Source organism: Brachionichthys hirsutus, chromosome 15, assembly GCF_040956055.1.
Source record: "Brachionichthys hirsutus isolate HB-005 chromosome 15, CSIRO-AGI_Bhir_v1, whole genome shotgun sequence".
NCBI lineage: Eukaryota > Metazoa > Chordata > Actinopteri > Lophiiformes > Brachionichthyidae > Brachionichthys > Brachionichthys hirsutus.
In genome coordinates this window covers 10,694,581-10,715,092 of record NC_090911.1, presented here as the reverse complement: position 1 = coordinate 10,715,092, position 20,512 = coordinate 10,694,581, and the positions used below count along the sequence as shown (strand labels likewise).

General features: G+C 45.4%; 4 protein-coding genes across 4 annotated transcripts; all 4 read right to left on the bottom strand.

The window, feature by feature from the left end:
- Positions 1 to 1,629: 1,629 nt before the first annotated feature.
- Positions 1,630 to 5,254, bottom strand: grk7a (G protein-coupled receptor kinase 7a). The gene is made up of 4 exons (XM_068748543.1): positions 4,658 to 5,254; positions 3,827 to 4,282; positions 2,075 to 2,355; positions 1,630 to 1,969 (listed from the first exon to the last, which is right to left on the bottom strand). The coding sequence occupies exons 1-4, from the start codon at positions 5,252 to 5,254 to the stop codon at positions 1,630 to 1,632; spliced, it is 1,674 nt and encodes a 557-aa protein (XP_068604644.1).
- Positions 5,255 to 6,063: 809 nt separating this feature from the next.
- agfg1b (ArfGAP with FG repeats 1b) lies at positions 6,064 to 12,191 on the bottom strand. Its single transcript, XM_068748702.1, has 12 exons — positions 12,025 to 12,191; positions 10,330 to 10,423; positions 10,105 to 10,220; positions 9,855 to 9,993; positions 9,592 to 9,748; positions 9,322 to 9,429; positions 8,783 to 8,924; positions 8,597 to 8,679; positions 8,428 to 8,520; positions 8,134 to 8,292; positions 7,695 to 7,789; positions 6,064 to 7,310 (listed from the first exon to the last, which is right to left on the bottom strand). Exons 1-12 carry the CDS (start codon positions 12,189 to 12,191, stop codon positions 7,251 to 7,253), a joined length of 1,413 nt encoding a protein of 470 aa, XP_068604803.1. The 3' UTR covers positions 6,064 to 7,250.
- Positions 12,192 to 13,238: 1,047 nt separating this feature from the next.
- On the bottom strand, positions 13,239 to 16,351 carry zgc:110269 (probable flap endonuclease 1 homolog). The gene is made up of 11 exons (XM_068749141.1): positions 16,119 to 16,351; positions 15,677 to 15,743; positions 15,390 to 15,492; positions 15,123 to 15,177; positions 14,978 to 15,039; positions 14,762 to 14,898; positions 14,267 to 14,327; positions 14,051 to 14,182; positions 13,836 to 13,981; positions 13,589 to 13,733; positions 13,239 to 13,356 (listed from the first exon to the last, which is right to left on the bottom strand). The coding sequence occupies exons 1-11, from the start codon at positions 16,198 to 16,200 to the stop codon at positions 13,309 to 13,311; spliced, it is 1,038 nt and encodes a 345-aa protein (XP_068605242.1). The 5' UTR covers positions 16,201 to 16,351; the 3' UTR covers positions 13,239 to 13,308.
- A 324-nt stretch (positions 16,352 to 16,675) lies between these two features.
- LOC137904780 (mitochondrial fission factor homolog A-like) lies at positions 16,676 to 20,386 on the bottom strand. Its single transcript, XM_068748983.1, has 7 exons — positions 20,283 to 20,386; positions 19,474 to 19,709; positions 19,213 to 19,391; positions 18,350 to 18,441; positions 18,062 to 18,232; positions 17,605 to 17,680; positions 16,676 to 17,330 (listed from the first exon to the last, which is right to left on the bottom strand). Exons 2-7 carry the CDS (start codon positions 19,688 to 19,690, stop codon positions 17,199 to 17,201), a joined length of 867 nt encoding a protein of 288 aa, XP_068605084.1. The 5' UTR covers positions 19,691 to 19,709; positions 20,283 to 20,386; the 3' UTR covers positions 16,676 to 17,198.
- Positions 20,387 to 20,512: the final 126 nt, after the last annotated feature.

Here is a 20,512-nt window from a genome sequence, read left to right as displayed (position 1 = left end):
GAAATAAAAGTGATTTTGAAGAAAAAAAAAAAGAGAGTTTCAAATTATTATTTTTTGGGGGGGGGGGGGGGATTCGCTCTTCCTCTCCTTTACCCAACCAGGACAGTTAAAACGACACAAGACCACACACCAAATAATAACAATTGATAGCCCTATTCTTTGTGGAATGCTTATTTCCATGGCTTTTCAATAGTGTGCATAAAATAAAAGACTTCTGAACAAGTCAAATACACAGTCCTTTAAATGCACTACTTAATTTATACTGAGGGACACTTAATTACACAAAATATATAATACGTCTGAAAATAATCATTGTGTGGCATCTGTGAAGTGTCCCTCATTATCATGCTTTGTCCCACTGAGACAGACCTGTTGTCCCACAATTGTCCCGGTTATGGTCTGGTCACCCTTCTCTCACCAATGTCTTATGTCTTTTCTTTTGAGGAAATTGATATTAAAATAAAAATGGACTAGACTAGAGTGTGTTTGCTCATGCGTTCTGTGTCGTGCGTTGCAGTACGAACCCATAGCCGCAGGAGGGCGACAGAAGCCCGTCCCGACTGCTCTGGCCCGCTTCTGGTGCTGCCGGGTTGGGGTGAACTTTACCCTCTTATAATTAGGTTCTTAATTTCTTTAATTCTGGTCATTTTCTTGATATTCTCTCTGTTATTAGCAATGTCGTGTATTCCAGTTAGAGTTATATAAATATTACTTATATATTTATTATTATTATTCATAAACGGTAAAACTAAAAATGTTTGCAGGGTGAAGCTTTTGTGTAAGTTGCAGTGAAACTAAACCTAAACGGGATTGCAGAACCCAAAACCCAACGTGTCAGGTCAGCGATAAAAGAAGTCTGCTCACACCTGTCGACTTTAATTTCGCGAGTCGTACTCTGACCTTCTCCCAGCTGCAGCAAAGTTCTATTACTATAATAGTCTCAGACACACATTTTCAAAGACATTTTATTCTAGTCAAATGATCCCAAAAAAATCTGTTTTACATCTGATATTTCTAGAATAGCAATTCCTCTCATATTATATGTACAAATACTTGTATAATAGATATTATCGTATTATTAGCAATTAACTGTAAAAACTGCCCAACATCTGGAAAAAATTAACCTGAGACAAGAAAAGAACAAGGATTCTCTTTAGAACTAACCCGAGTCTGAGCTTAAGGAGGAGAGCAGCAGCAGCGTCTCCTTTTAGGATCGAGTTTGAGTTACGTTCACTCAAACTAAGAAAAGAGCCCTGGAGCGTTTCAGGCGGCGGATGAGGGACGCCTGCACGTTCCGGGTCGAGGACTCGATAGCCCAGCTCCTCTACTTTCCTCCTAAATGGCATTTCTTTACTCATCTGTCTCCATGGCTACAGTCATTCCCACATTCTCACTAATCTGAGCCTCGTAGCGGCAACAGTTGACCAACTCAGTTAAACAGCAGCCTGATAGACAGACCGACATCAGGCAAAAGCTTTTACGCCATCCATCGGCAGATACAAACAGGAAACGGCTTCAATGTGTGGAACCTTTAAAGCCTCGTATTGATTATAACGGTGCTGCTTCAGCAGGGAATTCTACCGCAAATACTTTCTTGATATTTTCCTCTAGAAAATAATTCCGGGGCTCTCACATCATTATGCATGTGCCAGACTTTTTGTCCCCATCGGGCTCCCCTCCACCGTCCTTCCTGTTGGGATCGTTGAGCTCGTCGTACAGTCCGGTGTCAACCATTTCCTGCTGCCACTGGATGGCGACGGCACCCGTGCCAAACTCTTTGAAGAATTTTTCATCCTTGGCGTCCAACTCAATGCCCTTGATCTCAGAGAACTCGGCGATGTCGCCGGTATCCTTAGCGTAGACGACGTTGGGCTTGGGTACCCAAGGGGGATCCACCAGTCCGGCCTCCAGACGGGCGAAGTTGATGGACTTGAACCACGGATGTTTCCTGGGATCCTCCATGTTGTTCCTAAGGACATGACAAACAAATGTACCTCTATCAGTGCTGAAACAGGCTGATTTAGAATTTTAGTCACGGGGAAGGTGAAGGCATTTGAGGAGAAGCGCTTCTTACTTTATTCCCAGGCGTTCGCTCATTTGTTTCTTGAGGAACTGCTGGATGATGTCTTTGGTGTTGGCATCAAAGCACCTGTGCTCCCACTTGGGCTCCTCGTTGAGAATGCGGCGCTGCACCTCCTCCTTCTCCACCTTCTCCTTTTTGCTGTCGGGGCCTTTGAATGGCGTGTAACCAGCGACCATCTCGTAGATGCTGCAGCCCAGGGCCCACCAGTCCACCGATGTCCGGTACGGGGTTTTGTTCAGCAGCTCAGGGGCCATGTATGCCCCGGTACCAGCCTGGGGGGGGGGGGGGGGGGGGGAGAAGCGTAGCCAAGGGTTACTTTACCCCATCAGCTCCGTCTCTGTGGCTTTAACCTTGCGTCCCTCTGTGGCCGAACCCACATGCAGCCAGGAGCTTAAATCTAATGCTAAAGCCTGCTTGATGTCAAGAGTCATGTGTTCCACACTTCCGGCGTCTTATGTCAAAGCTGGCCATTTCTGGACGCCATGGCAACCAGCAGAAATGTGCAATGTCCAGTCAAATGCACAGCCCATGTATAATTAATCCACACACACACACACACACACACACACTTAACATTGTTGGACAGCAGAGCGCTAACACTGAGACTGACTTGAGAGTCCCTGTTACAGGAATCTCGTGTTCCCCTACATTAGCATGGTAAATGTTGTACACGTTTATATACACCTTCCATCTGCAGCTATTTTAATACGGTAACTAACACCTTGTTAGCAGGACCCTAAAGAATTCCAATCTTTATTACTGTCCCATCGGATCCGCCCTTTACCGTAACAGACAGGACTTTGTTCTGCTTGGACCCACAAGTCCTTGCAAGACTCTTTCATGCGCAACGATGCAACTCGCAGATGCCGTGTGTCCAAACGGTCTAAACATATTCAACGTAGACTTTTACCTGGATCTGTCACTCCAATCAGGGACAGACTTGTGTAATGCCCACTAAGAGGCTTAGTGAACCAAAGCCACCCTTGTCTGTGGGAGGTTAGGGCAGTTGTTTCAGCTGGCTGAGGAGCATCAGACTACTGGATAATGAGCTTACTTGACTTTCAGAGCAGCGAGAGCTTACGCTTTGCTGCTGAAAGCGTGTCCAGAGAAAGCCTGAAAAGAAAAACCATTTGGTCGTTTCATCCATTCAGGTTTGTGCTTCGAGTGAAACAAGCTTGCGTTTGCTCTTTCGTATGCAAACCTCTTGTTTGGCGCACCTTCGAATGACCAGTTAGTTCAGTTGACCTGAAGCCAGCATCAAGAGGAAATCACTGATAAAGTACAATCTGTGTCCTCTAGACAAGAAGAGGAAAGACAGGTCTGTCGGGTAGTGAGACTTCTCAAATGAACCCCTCATTGGAAACGTGATTTGCTAAAAATGGACGCACTATAATCTGTTTGCTTAAGGATCAGATTATTTATATAATGGATCTTCTGTAACAAAGATCTTCAATCGATCTAGTAATTCCTGTCCGGATTTAAAGTAAAGACCAACATGGACGGCGTATCACCCGGCGCTCCGTGTTTCTTCGTATTTCTAGAGAGTATTACGAGTCCTTCCAATGGGCTGATAGATAATAACGAACGATGCTGCATTTTAAGTGCACAAAAACAGAACAGAATCAGAACCCCTACTACTAGCTTCTTTTGAATAACCGGTAAAATGTCTCTCAAAGGTAGACAAGCATCTTTCTGAGTCAATCGGCTCAGCTCTAATCGATCTGTGTTGCCACTCGCACTCACCATCTGGGTGACGGTCTTTCCCGAAGGAGCCTCCATGGCCAGACCCAGATCTGAAAGTCGACACTGGCCTAGGCTGTCCAGCAGCACGTTCTCCGGCTTCATGTCACGGTACACAATGTCCATTTCGTGCAGATGCAGGATGCCGGTGGTGATCTGCGCCGTGTAGTGGATGACGCGCTTCATTTCGATGCCCTTGTCGACGCCCTTGCCGTCGTAGCCCATGTTGTAAATGTGGTACTTGAGGTCTCCTCCGTTCATCAGGGTCATGACGAGGCACAGGTGGGTTTTGTTGTCGTACGCGTAGGCCAAGTTGACCAGAAACAGGCTGTTGACCTTCTCCAAGATCTTCTTCTCCAACAGGGCCATCTTCTCGCCGCCCTTCTTCTTCAGGCGCCTTTTACACAGCTTCTTGCAGGCATACATCTGGCCCGTGTTCTTCACCTGAACGGCACACACCTGAAAAACACAGGTCAGTTGTTCAAAAGGATGAGTCCGATACCAACACACACCAAGCGTATCAATAAAAACATGCCTTACAGCAAATCTTCGATCTATTTCCTCATGTTTCGGGATTATTAAACAATAACAACCTTCATAAACCAGCAGAGAGATATTTGACTACTTTATTTTTGTGGGTTTTTCTTACTAACCTGACAGGATTGACCGAAAACAAAATTCATACCACATTTCTCACCCTTTATTGATAAATCCTTTGCTCTGAATTTGTTCCATCGAAAAACAGACCAATAATTGACCCACAGATGATTGGAGTAAGTTATAGCAGCGGCGTTCACCTTCTCAACACGGTTTGTGTTGCGTCTGCATGCTCACCTCGCCGAAGCCTCCTTTGCCCAGAGTTCTGAACTCGTAGAAGTATTTGTCAGAGATGGGCTGCTTCTCGTACTCTTTCCACTGGAGGAATTTATCGAAAAACGGGCTGGACTGGTATTCTGTGAAGGGTTTGCCTTGGAGATAATCTCTGACACTTTCCTGGACTTTGCCTTTCATCACCTCCTCAAAGTTGCCGGCTGCCACACTCTTGCATTTTTCCGCCGCGTCTCCGCTGAGAAAGGACAGGAAGGTCTTGGAGTCGGGCTTGCAATACTTGTTGATGATGTTTTGCCGCGCCTTGTCTTTATTTGCGCCTTCAGCCAGATCCCAATCATACAGCTCGTCCAGGAAATCAGCAGCGAGCTTGAACTCTTCCTTGTTGGCCAGGAAGCTGCGGAAAAGCCTTTTGCCTATAGGCTGCTTTTCACAAACCGATGTAAAGTTCTTGTCGACGGAAGATCGCGCTGAAGAACATTGTTCTGGTTTGGGGAGAGACAAACTGCGACGGCGTTTCTTCATCTCCCTTTCATCACCACCTTGAGCTTTTAGGTAGGCCGTGTTGGCCACCAGGTTATCCAACCCCCCCATGTCACACATCTTGGCGGCTGTTTGCGGTCTGTCCCCCCCCTAAGTGACTGGGTTCTTCAGCGGCTCCCCGGGAGATTGTGCGTCTGTGTGATGCTCGTTTGCCCCCAGTCTACCTGCAAACCTAAGACACAGTGACACACCCAGCAATTACTCATTTAGAATTAAATACCAGGGGGGGATTTGGGCTTAAGGATCTTTGCGCGGTCTATTCAAGGATTGTGTGCACGGAAAGGGAATCCTAAGAGGACTCTGGGCTAAGAGGCTTTGCAGCTCTCTATATTTGCAAATTGTGTTCAGGAGTCTCTGGAAGTGGTCCCATCAGTTCAGTTGATGCAAGAATGAGAAGGGGGGGAAAAAATATTCCACATCCCAGTCTAAACAGAGGAGGAACTTTAGAGAGCTCACTCCTTACTCTCATCTGCAAGACGCTCTGAACACCTAATGTTCTTATTCTATGTCCATCAATCCTGAGTTAATCCTAATTTACATGCACAGAGACCTAATATGTGGCTCACGTAAAACTTCTCAATCAGTCGGTGAACATTTTTAATGGAATCTAAAATTCCTAAATCTAAAACCTGTTTGAAGTGCGAGAACACAACCTCAGTCAGCTCAGAACCCGGCGAGAACCCACGCAGACACGGGGAGAATGCGCAAACTCCTCACGGAAAGGCCGCAAGTCAGATTCAAACCTGTGACCTTCTGGCTGTGAGGCAACAGTGCTAACCACTGCGCCTTAAAAAAAAAGTCAATGCCAGCAGCAGAATTATATAAACATGTCCGATGATAGAAAGTTACACACAGTCAAAATTGTAGTTAAAAATCTTTTAATTTATTTATACATATATTTATATATGTACACATTTACTTACCTATTCTTGAAAAGACAATAAGACACACTGTCAAATTCATTGTTCGTCACTGGTGGCACAATAGAGACCCGGCAATGTAACAATTGCTAAATTAATGTCGTCTTTTTTACCGACTTGTTTTATTGGAGGTCAACGTCTCCCCTCTTCCTGCTCCTCAGTCCTAAATCTTGTCCATTAAAAGGGTAAAGCAGACAGATGTCCAGGTAGTGTAGTCCACCTCATACATATTTTAGTTCCAAGTCTTTTTCCCTTGTGAAGAGGACTAGTTATTAGTAACCTTAGCTACTCTAGCACTGATTTAGGTAACCCAATTTGGGCCACACCTATAATCCCGAACCTTTCTTTACCGTCTGTCTTTACCATATCTAGAAAATATGATTGCTATCTTAGCAATTGGGGAGGTAAACGGAAGTGAACGTTTGAAGATAAGGTAGTTAAGACATGCCTGTCCCTTTTTTGTGGGCGACTTAAAACATCTGAAGTCCCTGCTGGCCTCGTATTCAAGGACCTGCCTGTAGTTTAGAACAAACTAAACTAAATATCAGATACCTATGAAAACCCAATTTATAGTCCAGGATCAATGCAGCATCTACCTGTGATGATAATCAAATTTAAACTTGGGTCCGATTGCTTTGGTTATAGACAACTTGGATCTGGAACTGTGTGTTAATAAATGACATTTAATGCCAGTACAGAGACAAATTTTCTAAAACCGTATTTAAAAAAAAAAGAAATCCCTTTTTAAATATAAAATGTCTGCATGGCGATGACGGTTACAAACACTAGCTTGTAGCTGGGGGGGGGGGTTCCACAGGGTGTGTTTATACTAACGCTTCTCAACTCAGTCCTTGTTAGACATAACACATTCTTATTTGTGATTACAAATGATGACATGCACAGAGCTAACAGTCATAAACAAAAAATAAGAAGCATATAATGATTTGTAAATAGTCCAAACAGTAAATTAGTTTTCAATATAGTCCACTGTATTTCCTTCATAGTGTTGTAAACTTTATATGAAAGACAACAAAAATCTTTCCTTTTTTTTTTTTTTTAAATGAACTGCCTCTAACTGTATGATGCTTAAATATGTGCCGCATGCTGCCCCCTGGTGGCGAGGACTTGGAGCTGTGCTACAGGAAAGGGTTGGTGTACGAACTCCCTGAAGGGAATAATCCGGCGGGGGCTCCAGCCTTAAAAAGGAGAAAATCAGAATCAAGATTCAATAAACTTGACAGAAAACATTCCTGCCATTAGAAGACTACACAGTTCGAATTCATCCACGGGTTCAAGCCAACGAGCTGCGGCTAAAAACCCCTCCCCGCATCCAAAACTGAAAGATGTGCTGGTCCGTTTTCTATGAGGTCAAAACCCCAGAGCCATTTTTCAAGACACCAGAAAGCTAATGTGCGAGTTCCGTTTATTTTTCAACATCTGGAACTTGTTTTCGACAATAGTAACCAGTTACTACTTGAAGCAGTGACATGTTCGTGTCGGCTGCTGCACCAAAACTATACATTTCTGACGGCTTTCGGTGATCTCTGCCTCTTAAAAATAAAGTGGGAAGCATTGCTTACCATGAATGGATTACTGGCCATGCCAGGGCCCGCTAGGGGCTGCCCAAACGGCGTCATGGAGGGCTTGTTCTGACCATAGACTGGGTATGCTGGGCCTGAGGGAGGGGTGATATAAGTTTTGCAACAGGTTCAGTACGCTTTCTTTAAAGTTGTTAAACAATAAAGTTCAAGCTAAAAAAATAATTAAACACTGTTTTTTTCACGCAATTAAATAATGAGCTCATTTGGGATACAGGAAGTATACGGGAATCAAGACCGATAGAGGAGAAATCACATCGATGGATCGAAGCTCCAGCACGTCGGTGAGAGCAGAGCTTTAGGAGTCGTCTCCTTAAACTTTGGGACATAGATGCAACCTTTTATCACTGTGCAGCAGCTGCCGTTCACAAGTCACTTTATCCATCTAAAAGGGTAGGAAGGGCTGCCGGAGGCCACTAACCGTTCGACTGAGGGAGGTAGGCCCCTGGCTGGGAGTAAGGGAGGGGGGCCTGGCCGGGGAATTGCTGCTGGAAGTTTCCGCTGAAACTGGTCGGGAGGCAGAAGGAAGACGCATTCCCGAAGCCGGCAGGCATGCTCATAGAGCCGGTGCCAAATGAGGCTAAAAGACACACACACACACACACACACACACACACACACCAAGGAGTAAAATCTACATACTGGGAAATCACAAAGCTACATGGCAATGTAATCATTAAGACACGTTTGAAGTAAACTTTAAAGAATCACACACCTGCAGCCGGACCTCTGCCATTGGCCTGGAAAGGGTTGGTGGCCATCTCCGGGGCAACGGCTGCAGCAACAAAGGGATTTGTGGATGGAACGGCTGGATGAAAAAAACGAGCGTTCAAGTTACACGTGAAAACGAATTCTCAATCCTGACGCATGATGCGGACTTTTACCTGCTCCAAAGCCAGGCTGCATGCTGGGTAACACAGGTGGATTCTGGGCTGGTGACGAGCCAAGCACAGGTCCGAAGATGTTTCTGTAAAGTAAACACCCTTACAAAAAAGAAATTCACACATATGGGTGTGTGTGCGTGTGCGTGTGCGTGTGCGTGTGCGTGCGCGTGCGTGCCAGTCGCTGACCCTGGCACATTGCTGCCTGTGGAAACCGAGGTGCTGAGTTCATTGTCCAACTCTGCTAGAGCAGCGTAGCGATCCTCTCTGCTTCCTATCTGGGCCTGGGCGGGGACGGCACTCGATATCGACGGAATTGGCACACCTCCCCCTTTTGACAACATTTTGTTATTTTTTGGGAAAAGAAAAAAAAAAAAAAAAAAACTCATGAAGTTAGTTCCATACAGATGTGTACTGAAATCCTGAAAAGACAAATGAACCATGGGAAAAGCTTTTTTTCATAGCATAATTTAAGATTTAGGGCCGACTGTCCACTGGATGTCTCCCCTTCACGTCACTTCAGAGACATTTTGCTCAAACTAAACCCAGAAGAAAGAACGTAGAAAATAAATAGCACTAAAATTCAGCTTTAAAAATAACATCGTCACTCAGGAGAGTTTGTAAAATTCACTGATCAGTGGGCACAGCAGGAAAGAAGAAACGAAATGCAGAGGTGACGGTGTGTGCAAATAAGGTGTGGAGTACAGACAATCATGGGGTGGGGGTACCTGAAGGAAAGGACTTTGAGGGGGGTGATGTGCTGAGATGGGATGGAATTGCAGTGTTTCCGAATGCCTCAAAGTTGGCAAAGTTGGCGTTTGAGTTACTTTGAGGTGCTGCAGTCATACATGGGGGGGGAAAGTAACAGACAATGAAGGGAAATAAAACAATGGCAGGGCAATGCATGGAATGAAGACGAACCGGAGCTGCTGAAAACTGTTTTTAATATGCATTAATCTGGACAAAAGGTTAAAACGTTTGAAATAAAGATATTTTACCCGAATGGCTTGGAAAATGTGCAAAATTGGCAAAGTTTGCAGAGCTGGAAGGATGAGTGGGCGGTGCGGCAAAGATGTCCCCTCCGAGGTCAGAGAGCAAATCGAACTTCTTCTCCTGAGCGGCACCGTGAGTCTGGGAACGAGCTGGACCTGGAGACTGGGCGGCATCCAGAGGAAATAAAAGGGAGTGCGATTAAAAAAAAAAACCGTCTCCAAACACGTTCCAGAGCTACACGCGGAGTCTCAGTGCGAGATCGGGCTACCTGGCGTAGCGGCGTCTTGTTGAGCTGCAGCGTCTTCAGGGGCTGGACCTCCGGGGTGCTACCGGTGCTGCTGGCGGAGGAGCCGGACATCGAGGCCTGGACACTGCCGACCGGCCTCGCCTGGTCTGGAGGAACATACCTGAGCATTCAGGAAAGAACCAACACAGATGCAGACACACGGTGAAGGAAGGTGGGACGCTGCGTTTCACAAAGGTTCCTGTGGTTTCTGGAAAATAAATGTTTTTGTTACCATCGTTTCTTTTCATATTTTTCCTGAAGGAACTCTTTTACTTTCTGGGGTTCTCGGAAATCTGGAACCACCGATGTCCTGTCGTCATAGAGGCCCAACCAGATGTGTTTGCAGACCTACAGTGTGTGGGGGGGGGGGGGGGGGGGGATAAGGAGGTGAGTCAAACTCAGAAAGCCATGAGTGCAAACAAAATGGTGTCCTTTTCCGTGGCGCGTGTGCGAATACCTCATTGCTGTGTTTCTGTAGGAATTCTATTTCCTGATGTGTGAACGTGGTCATCGAAATGGACTTCACTCTGTGGGGGGGGTTCAGTCCTCGCCTGCCGGTGGAGGAGGAGCATGTTAGCTCGAGAGCAAGAGGACAACCAGGACACACCCCCAACGTGGTTCATGTCATCGAAAAGATGGACATCGGATCCACGGATCAGACGGTTAAGCTGATCCAAAGCACAACGAATGAATCGGTGCTCCGCAAATGAACTGGAAATCCCTAAAGCTCAAACCAACAGTGGAAAGGGAAACGCATTCAATAGAGAAAGTCAAATTAAGCTTAATCCACATGGACCAGCGTCAGCGGCTGAATGCAAACGCTGATACACTGTTGCTGTTGGACTACATGATCCATAATCTTATGCACGACTCAATCTATCCTCCAACATTGTAAAAATAAGAACTCGGACGTCTAAGGCAACTCCATTCCAGAGCTTTTATTGCAAAAGTAGCAGACAATTCAAGCAAGTCGTTCACTAGTTGAGGTTTTATAGCAAATTGGTAAAAAAATAAACAATTAAAATAGACTGAAAGAAAGAAAGAAAAAACATCTGTTTTGGATAAAGGATGTGGGAAACTATCAGGAGCTCAAAAGACACCATCATCATCATCATCGAGGCTTGTGCAGCACTGAGGATGCTCCTTCAGGCCACGGGAGGCTTGTAGGCTTCTGCTGGTACAGCAGAAACATGTGTAAAAACCAATCCGGATCTCAGGCTGCAACAATCTGGATCATCATCATCATCATCTGAATGCCACTGGGGGTCCAGAAAGTGCACAACATAAACACTGGTGGGAATATTGTTTTATGGCGCCACTGTGACCACAAACGTCAAGAGCATGTCTTCATCACCAAGGAGTTTTATTATGAGGTTAAACTATCATAGCGCTTCTGCTCAGATTGAAATATATTACAGAAAATACCCCCCAAAGTACAAAATAAAAATAGATTTGCATTGATAAGTCATCTAATAATGTGTGGCTGCACGGTCCACAAAGAGCAGAACCTTCCCTGACGAGTAAAAACAAGGTGTAACTTTTTGGGATCAGCAAACACGAGCAAATAAACGGATGTGGTCAATTCACGCAGGCCGCCGCCATTAATGTTGCATAATGATCGTGTTCATGGGGAACAAGAAGCCATTGCACAAGACGACTTCCTAAGTTCAGACCCACTCCGCTTCCACGGAGCAGGAGATGTGTGTGTGTGTGTGTGTGTGTGTGTGTGTGTGTGTGTGTGTGCGCGCGCGTGCGTGCGACCCGCGTTCGCGTTGTCACTTCCAGGTAGACCTTCAACCAGAGGAGGTTCCCGGTGACGTACTGTTTTTTTTAAAAAACACCTTGTTCAAATATTTGTCTGTCCGAGACGCCAGTTTAACGCCTGACATGCTAACCGTGACCACAAAACGGGGCAAGAAGCCGCAGAAAGTCTCGTAAATACGGTTCCGAAGCAGGTTTTCGTGGTGTAAATGAACCAAACCTGAGCGGAACCGCGGAGAACGAACGCCCCCCCCCCCGGTGTTACCTGCTCGGACTCTAACGCTAGCTTCTAAGCTAACGGTACCGCCACAGCGGTGCCTTTGCGCGTACCGGGCTGCTCGCAGCTGTAAACTATTAGAACGCGGTGCTTTGGTACCGAAAGGAAACTCACAAGATGCCCGAGCAGGTGGTGCAGACGAAGGAGCCCACCGTCGTGTTGACGTAAGTCGGGCCGCGCTGGTCGCAGTCGAAGCATTTCCTATTCGCGGGCAGGCTCGTCATTTCCCGGAGCATCTTCAGATGGGTCTCCTCCTGCTTGCGCTTCGCGCTTGTTGCCATGGCCGAACACAGCGGTAGTGTGAGCGGGAGAGACGCTGGGTCGAGGGGGGTCCGGGACGGGACGGGACGGGACCGGGCCGGGCGGTGTGTCTTCGGGGAGACTTACCGTGCGCTGCTGCGGCAGTAACCGGGGAGACACCCTCACCGACGTCTAGCACGGAGACTGGGAGACTGGCAAACTACTTCTTCTACATGGAAACACTGACCGAAATACAGTTTCCATAGAGACCCAGCGCCATCTAGTGGTCAACGCTGGGATAGTAATGGCGTGCGTTCTGTAAAATAACACTTGAGGTAAGTATTTTTATATGTATGAAAGCACACATGAAATAATCAAAATCACAACGTTAAACTGTCTCAACTACTTTCAAAATGATATAAAAATTATTCCGTATGGATTTCAACATCTCACTTTGGTGTTTTAGTGCATTTTTGTTTTTTAGAATGCAGTCTTTCGGCTCTGCCTTGGCACCATCTACACCACAGGTGTTCATTGAATATGTCTTGATGAGACGACCACTGTCTCCAGTGTTGGCTGGGAGAAGGCCTCTCCTTCGTGATCACACTGTTCTCTTTCATTGCCGTCCACTGCCTTTTCTGCTTTTCTCATTGGCTCAGGAGGAAACTACTGGATGCACTGCAGTCAGAACCGCTCAGTGAACGGCGTTGTCACGGGTGATTTTGTTAAGGCATGATCAGAGTAATTCATTTTCAGTGGGGGTTATTCTGAAATCCACAAGTAAAGACTCTTTCTCGAAAGGCGGCCGTTTTGGCTTCCTCCAAATATAGTTACATATGGGCAGCTGTGGCTCGGTTGGTAGAGTGGGGTGCCCAGTGATCAGTAGGGCAGCGGTTCGAATCCCAGCTCTGAACCCCAAATTGCTCTGGCAGCAGTTTCCCACTGGTTTGTGAATGAATGAATGTGAGGCTTAATTGTGAAGCGCTTTGGGCACCACAAAGGTGTCGTAAGTGCAGTCCACTTTCCATTTGTAAAAATTAACAAAATAAAATATAGTGACTAAAGTAGCAACATGAGTACACCTATTTTTTTGGTTTCAACATTTTTATGGGGGGGGGGGGGGGGAGTACAACACAAAAGACATAGATGGTGGTGGCTTTAACTTATCTTTGGCTTCTTTCTGTTTAAGACTGAATCTTCCACGCGCTGGGGGAAGAAAGAGGAAACAACACCGCTTAGATCAGCCCACCACATTTAAAATCAAAGAAAATAGCAACTGTCCAATAACCCTTTCTTCAGGGTCAAAAAGGTAGTTATCATTTAGGTAATTTCATAATTGCAGCTTTTCATCCAATGCAGTCCATCCATCTAGTTCTGAATCAATGAAATTAGTTTTTAAATATGCAGTGAACTAAAAGGAATATATTCGTACGCTCACCACGGCTCTCTTTCTGGTAACTCTAAAGAAGTCCTTCATGAGAGTTTGCCTGCTGCATCCTGTGGCCCTCGCCTTTTCCCTCTCCTCCCGTTTACTTTCCCGCATCTGACGGAACGACTCCATCCGATGACGCGCTCTGTTCTCCCTAAAACACGTGCCAGTATGAATACAGTCATAACATCCTGGGAAAGCAGCAGAAAAGCTTGTGAAATGAAAGCTCAATGACACTAGAGCGACGAGTACATACTTAACATGACCGACATCACGGAGGAACCCAACTAAAGCCTCTTCATCGGGCTCAGTCCAGGTGAGTTCAGGGGTTACGGCGTGCGGTACACCCAGGAATATCTTCCGTGCTTCATTGTACTTCCAAAAATGTGGTACCGGATGGGTCTAAAGGGCAACAAATAAACAAATAAACAACAATAAACAAACTAAAGACAATGGCTGTCCATGTAATACCTTTCTGTTGACGTGCAAGATCCCATTCTCAATAGTCCGGTGTGTCTGGATCAGCGTCAGAGCCCTCTTGGGTCCCAGACCAGCTATCTTGTCACAGTAGTCACATCCCAGTAAAATACACAGGTCAACAAACTAGATGAATAAAAATGAAAAAGATTAAAAAGATTTAGTACTATTTTTTTTCCAAAGAAATCTTCATGAAAGTTTCTGTCTGACCTCCTGCTGACTAATTTGGAGTTTCTCTAGCAGCTTCAGTAAAGAATATTCAACAACGTCGCTGAGGAGGAGAAAAGAAAAGGAGAAGACGACGACGAATGAACGAATCGTTCACAAACATCACGCCCTGATTCTAGTTACGCAATGAATGGAACGCTATTTGCATGACGCATAGCGGTAATGACAATTCACATTAGTTGATACCCTTTCATTTCCTGGTTGCAGAAAATATAACAACCTTTGGAGCAGCTCAAGGTTTGACCTTTGTAAGTCCCTCTGAATACCCCCCCCCCCCCCCCCCCCCCCTCAGAACATACTGTACATGCTTAGGAGCAGTATACAGCTCATTCTGGTCCTTACAGGGCACTTTGGTTACTTGCCACATTAACTAAGCAATGTTAAGTAGTACCCTGAAAATTAAGGGAAAGCACTGGGGTTAACAATGTAAATTACTGTGGAATGCTTTAGACAACACAAGAAATGCACAGTTCTCACCTGTCCTTCTTGGCATTCAGATGGCGAATTAGAATATTGGCTCCAAACGGAAGCGCGTCCATGTCCTCTGATGCCACAGCATCCACAGTCCCTTCTTTCACCAGCTGGGCACACAGGGCCTCAGCATCCCCTGGAGCCTGGGGCACAAAAGAGACATGAAAAGAGGGGAATTGAAAAACTTGGGGGGGAAAAAAATGACGTGAGGAAATGTCCTACCTGGATGACAGGTACTCCCAAAAGCTTCAGGAGCTGGAGACAATCCTTGGACTGTGGTGATGCTGCAGAAAGCAGGAAAAAAATGAAAGCTCACTTGAGATTCAAATAATAGTACCTTGCATTTTGTCATTTCGTGAAGACATACCTGCACCTGTACGGTTTGGGGAGCTCCAACCAGCCACCTCAGCTCGCTTCTCGAGCTGCGGGAAAAACAAGAGCTTTAATCAGCAAAGGCGTAACACACTATAGGCGTGTTGCACTGGCCCATTCAATATAATTCCACTGCCTTGTTTTAAAAATGTTCTTCAATCAGCATAAGTATGTCACTGACTAATGATACTCTTACGCATCCCAGGATATGTTTACCATGAAAAGGTGAGCTATAAGATGATGACTCAAAGGTGTCACTTACAACGGCTGACTTTTCCTCAGGAGGCTTTCCATCAAAAACAAAGACTGGCTTTATGTCATGTTCCAGAAGAGTGAGCGTACGGAAAAAGAGACCTGTCAGGGGGCTGCAGAAAGGAAATAAAGGGCATTTCACACAAATACCCCAGCCAAAATCTCACTTAAAGTATCACAAGTTCCGTTCTGGTAGGGCTTTTATTTTGAAATGTCTTGAATCTCACAGGCATTTGTATTTTTATTTCGGAAACCCATTTTACTGGGACAGAGAAATAAATGAATCAAGGAGCTCACCTTAGGAGGGGCGTTGCTGCACGGAACTGATTCATAATAATGGAGGTATCTATTGCAATGACTTTCCCTGTGGAGTGCAGCAGCTGACGTCATAAATCAATTAACAGAATTTCATATTTGTCTTGATCCACTTTTTAAAACCAGATCACATTTAACTTATTACATATATTGGTCGATCCACCAAAATAAATGATAATACTTGTCATAAGAAATATTAATGCAATACAGTACTGTGAACCAATACAAACAGCGAAACGGGCTACGTCATCGTTACGCAGAGCCAATCAGAGTTCGCGAGGTCGCCGGAGTGTTTATCTTCGTGCCCATTGACAAATCATTACAGTACTACCGTAAACAGCCAGGAAAACGCAGTAGAATATTTCACTAGTAGATCTAACGTCGCTAATTAAACACAATAGTTTTACTGGATGATATATATTACCAGTGTAGTCCCGGATATCCTTCCGGGAAATAGCATCAGGAGCGTCCGAGCGGATCAAATCGGCCAGTTTAGTTATCCCCATTTCACGAACGCCACACGGTTCCTGTTCGATCACAGCGGTGCCACGTTTATCGCGTGGGGGGCGAAATCCGTGACGTAGCCAGCTTTATTTTCTTTATAATTATTATATATGCTTTAAGGCTGCAAAACAACCCCTCGCCACACGCTTTGGTTTAGACCCGAAAGGACTCCACCCCCTGCGCCCTCTAATTGGCTATCTCATAATCGCTTCTGGTCCTTTTCTTGAATGCCATTGGACACGTGAGCTGTCTGTCAAATTCCTCAACCGGACGTGTCATTTTCTGTCGTCATGAAGTTTCAGCGAGAGGCCAGAGATGTTTAGTAAGTCCTGCTGGTCCTGCACGCTCGCTAATCGATCAGTAGGGGTCAGCATTGGAACTGAGACAAGACTCGATCAAATAAACAATCAAGAAAATATTAATTAATGCATTCATATACTTTATTACAAGAAAAGTAAACAAACGTAAAAATCCAGCCGTAAGTCAGAGGTATAATGCTTTCCGGAAACATGTCAACATTTTGTTCATCCATTTTCTTTCATGAAATGCATACTCAATTGATAATTACATAAATACGAAATATTTACAGCCAGCTATTAAACATCATAAAGACAGCAGCTCTAAGATTCATGTCACATTTTATGATGAATAAAACCACATGGTCCATGCTTCTATTTTTGTGTGTAACATTGGAAAAACATTAGTGGTCCTAGTGTTGGGAATACCGAGCCGTTTCCACAGTAACAGATCCTGTCAGATCACAGCTGCTTTAAACTTCACATTCTATTGTATATTTTCCATAGCAAGTTAAATTATCCTAAATAATAAAGTTCTAATAAAGTTCACTTCAGCATTTAGAAGACAGAGAAAGCTTTGAAACTTGAAGTGTGCAAGTGATAAATAAATTACAATATAAACATGGCAGATGGACAGTGAGAGTTATGCGTTATAATGTTTAAATCTGTAACAGGGAGTTGTTTTGGCTCAGTCTCTTCCCATCTCAGCGACGGAACCAGGTCCAGGTGTTAAAAAGCCAGAACGCCACAGTAGCAGAATACAGGATTACCTCTCGCTTGGAGCGCTCTTTGTTTTCTTCCTCGAGCAGCTGCAGACGGCGGTTCAATTTCACAATCTGAACAACCACAAAAACAAATTGATTTCCCCCCCCATCTGTACAACGAAAGTGGGTAACCCCTCTTGCGTAAGATAATCTAAGATAAGATAACCTCTGACGTTTCAAGTGTGCAAGACAAAATGAAAAGCAAAGCCTCGGTAGAGTTATTTGCAAATAAACAAATACAAAAATCAAAGCAAAGCTGTAATATCATCACGCCAAGCAACGGAGAACCGTATCAACGACTTATCAGTGACACAGCCATTCAGTTCATGTAAATTAGGCATTTTACCTGTCGCCGTAACGAGGAGGCGTCCAACAGGCCTGAGTCATCTGGGTTTACATCCAGGGCCAGGTCCAGATGTGTCCTGAGATCAAAATATCAATTGATCAATCTCTTCAGAATCAAGACAACCGTGACATATATAAAAAGTCCATCTCAGAGACGCTCCCTGCAGCTAGTTATTTCCTGATCCTCGTCTGCCAGGAAGTTTCTGTTTGTAGTTTGAAGCTTTGAGAGCACCGGGATCAAACATCTCCTGGCCCATGCATCATCCTCTCAAGACCGACCAACAGCTGGTATTTTAATTCTATTTTATCCCAACGTAGATTCCCCCTAGTACTGCTGTATCACCATGAATTCCCCTCATCGGTTGATCAATGATGCATCTTATCTTATCTCGTAAACCAAACAGACAGGAGGTCGTGTGAAAACATAACCTCTCTGGTGACGGTGACAGGAGAATCACCTGCGGTGGCTGTCATCCAGCACTTCCAGGACCTGCTGATACGCTCGCCGTGTCGTTGACTGGGCATAAGAGAGAAACCCCACCGCTGTGAACAGGTTGATGTTTGCATCCTCGGGGGAACAGAGGGGTGGGCACGAGCGGACTGGGAGAGCGGAAGGGGAGGGGATTACGCTGGCAGAGGAGGTAAACAGAAAAACAGACGGTAAAGAAAATACACAAGACTTTTTGTGATAATGCAGCGGCAAGAGATTGAAAAGTCATGATGAAAAGGCAACAGCAGGGGCTTACCTGACGTCGCCTCTGCCCACCTGACCGCTGTGGCGGCAAGATATATTCTCGCTCGCACTTCGCTCCCTTCGTGGCCGAGTTTGAATGTGGGTCTATGAAAATGAACAATTATACGGTTAATCACTGAGTTATGTTTTGCTACCTTTCTAAGCAGGCTAGTTTACACTGACAACACGTGATTAGGTTGATTGCATCATAAATTAACATATACTGATTGGGCAACTAGTATTTGATTGATGTTTTGAACTGCAAAAAATGCTCCATGTGAAATCTGCAGGATGCAGCGACCTCTAGGGGTGTTGTGGCAGATTGCATTCTGATGAACACAAACATCCTCACAGTGACAGCTAAAAAAAATAACTCTTCCCCATTTCAAACAACAACAACAAATTTAAAAAACGACCTCAGATTAATAATGCTTTAAATTTTTTCAGCACCGCTGCAAACAAAACGTTATTCAATATCCCTTTAAATTTCATTCTTTATTTAAATCCTCCAGTTAATTGGCAAATAATCCTTTAAATCTACTGGATTGTTACTCGTCTGAAATTGTCTCCAAAATGTTTTATATACACACATATATATATTATTCTTTTTTCCCCCACAGAACTTTTCGGTAAGAAACGAAATCTCCATGGTGGAGGTAACACCCTACACGCAGTAACGTCACAGAAAAAGTATATTACTAAATGTTAATCACATCTGTACAAATATCAATACCTGTGCACCCCCGGTCTGAACAATTGCAGGTATTTCATTGCTTTAAACACTAAGCGTTTGTGTACCACTACTGACATAGGCCAGGCTATTAGCTTAACGGAGTTTCAGTTCAGACAGAATGAAAAAGCGAATGTGGCCCGTACCCCCTGGTTGGGACTGTTCTGTTGAGATGGACTCTGTTCGGTCTCGAGGGAGTCAAGCGGCTGCTCCGTCAGCGTGAGGACACGTGGAGGAGCCTTCATGTTTAGGAGATCCACAGGAGGGATGGACTGAATCAGATCCAAGTCTCGAGGACAAGCAAACAGAGGGTCTCCATCCTCACCTGCAGAGGACGTATAAAGCAGAGGGACAGTTAAGCACAACCGATGTCCCGCCATAAAACCTACTGCTGAAATGATCCCCACCTGCGACAACGATCCTCTCTGGCACCTGCATCAGAGTCGTGCGTGTGGGCTGGGGCTGCTGCAGCGGCAGAGACCCCGCTTCCTTCTCCGAGGTCACCATGAGGGTCTCGGGGATTCGCATGCGCTGGCTGATGACCTCCGTGTACTCCAGTTCATAATGGATGCGGTTCATCTCCGCCACCTCCGCAGAGGGCGAGGTGAAGATCGGCCCACTCATTCAGCCTGCAGACGCCGTCCTGAGGAAGGAAACGGAGGAAACGCTTAGCAGGAGTCCATCGATGAATGAATGGAAATGGTGCCCGTTAGAGTAAAGACTGTTATGGAACTATTGCATAGTTTGGAATAACATCTCCCTGTCAGCGCAATGGAATCCTGTGGGGGGGGGGGGGGTTCTTTTTTTTGGATTACAGCAGAGACCAGTGTCATTACTTCTAAAGCTGAATGATGACTGTAGCGTTTATCACTAATAAAACGTGCCTCAAAGCCCCACTGATGTACCAAATAAGCCCGACCACAGGGAGGAAGGTGGGGGCGCGTAAGATAACAACCTACGGAAATAGCATTTCACGTTGTGTAGCATTAAATTACGTTCGACATTAGCTGTTTTGGACAAATAGCTTCAATATCACCGAAACAAAAATCCTCAAGCCGCCATTTCTAGCATCTACGTTTGCTGCTGCTGAGCTAATGTTGTTGACTGACGAGCGTTAGCTAGCTCGTGTTGTCGCTATCGCAGTGACAACCTCCCGCTAATTGTAGCAACGCGCGGATTAGCAACCTGCTGCGGTTTCGTTTCTGTAACGACTTACCTTCGAGGTTTCAGCACCGGCGGTTAAAGCAGGGCGAGTCCAGAAGGATGTCCGGGACTCGGTGTTCCCAGCTAGCTGCAGCAAGCCGGCCCGCTGGAGAGCTCTATCTAACTGGGGCGGAGCAGCCACCTGACAGTGTCAAATTTGATTTGATAAGAAATACAACTCCCACAATTCCACACTCTCGGGAACCCGATGCGCATGCGCCCTCCGGCTGGGGCCATTATTTT

Excerpts from the sequence above, each read along its gene's own strand:
- grk7a (XM_068748543.1), bottom strand. The coding sequence starts at position 5,254 with ATGTGTGACATGGGGGGGTTGGATAACCTGGTGGCCAACACGGCCTAC. Across the intron at positions 4,283-4,657 it reads GCAAAGGAGGCTTCGGCGAG|GTGTGTGCCGTTCAGGTGAA; the intron begins GTGAGCATGCAG and ends TGTGTTTTTCAG. Across the intron at positions 2,356-3,826 it reads GAAAGACCGTCACCCAGATG|GCTGGTACCGGGGCATACAT; the intron begins GTGAGTGCGAGT and ends CCCCCCCCCCAG.
- agfg1b (XM_068748702.1), bottom strand. The coding sequence starts at position 12,191 with ATGGCAACAAGCGCGAAGCGCAAGCAGGAGGAGACCCATCTGAAGATG. Across the intron at positions 9,430-9,591 it reads ACATTTTCCAAGCCATTCGG|CACCTCAAAGTAACTCAAAC; the intron begins GTAAAATATCTT and ends GTATGACTGCAG. Across the intron at positions 7,790-8,133 it reads CTACCTCCCTCAGTCGAACG|GCCCAGCATACCCAGTCTAT; the intron begins GTTAGTGGCCTC and ends CCCCTCCCTCAG.
- zgc:110269 (XM_068749141.1), bottom strand. The coding sequence starts at position 16,200 with ATGGGGATAACTAAACTGGCCGATTTGATCCGCTCGGACGCTCCTGAT. Across the intron at positions 15,040-15,122 it reads CCCAAACCGTACAGGTGCAG|CATCACCACAGTCCAAGGAT; the intron begins GTATGTCTTCAC and ends TGCTTTCTGCAG. Across the intron at positions 14,183-14,266 it reads TCCAAATTAGTCAGCAGGAG|TTTGTTGACCTGTGTATTTT; the intron begins GTCAGACAGAAA and ends TTATTCATCTAG.
- LOC137904780 (XM_068748983.1), bottom strand. The coding sequence starts at position 19,690 with ATGAGTGGGCCGATCTTCACCTCGCCCTCTGCGGAGGTGGCGGAGATG. Across the intron at positions 18,442-19,212 it reads AGAACAGTCCCAACCAGGGG|ACCCACATTCAAACTCGGCC; the intron begins GTACGGGCCACA and ends TCATTTTCATAG. Across the intron at positions 17,331-17,604 it reads CCTCCTCGTTACGGCGACAG|ATTGTGAAATTGAACCGCCG; the intron begins GTAAAATGCCTA and ends GTGGTTGTTCAG.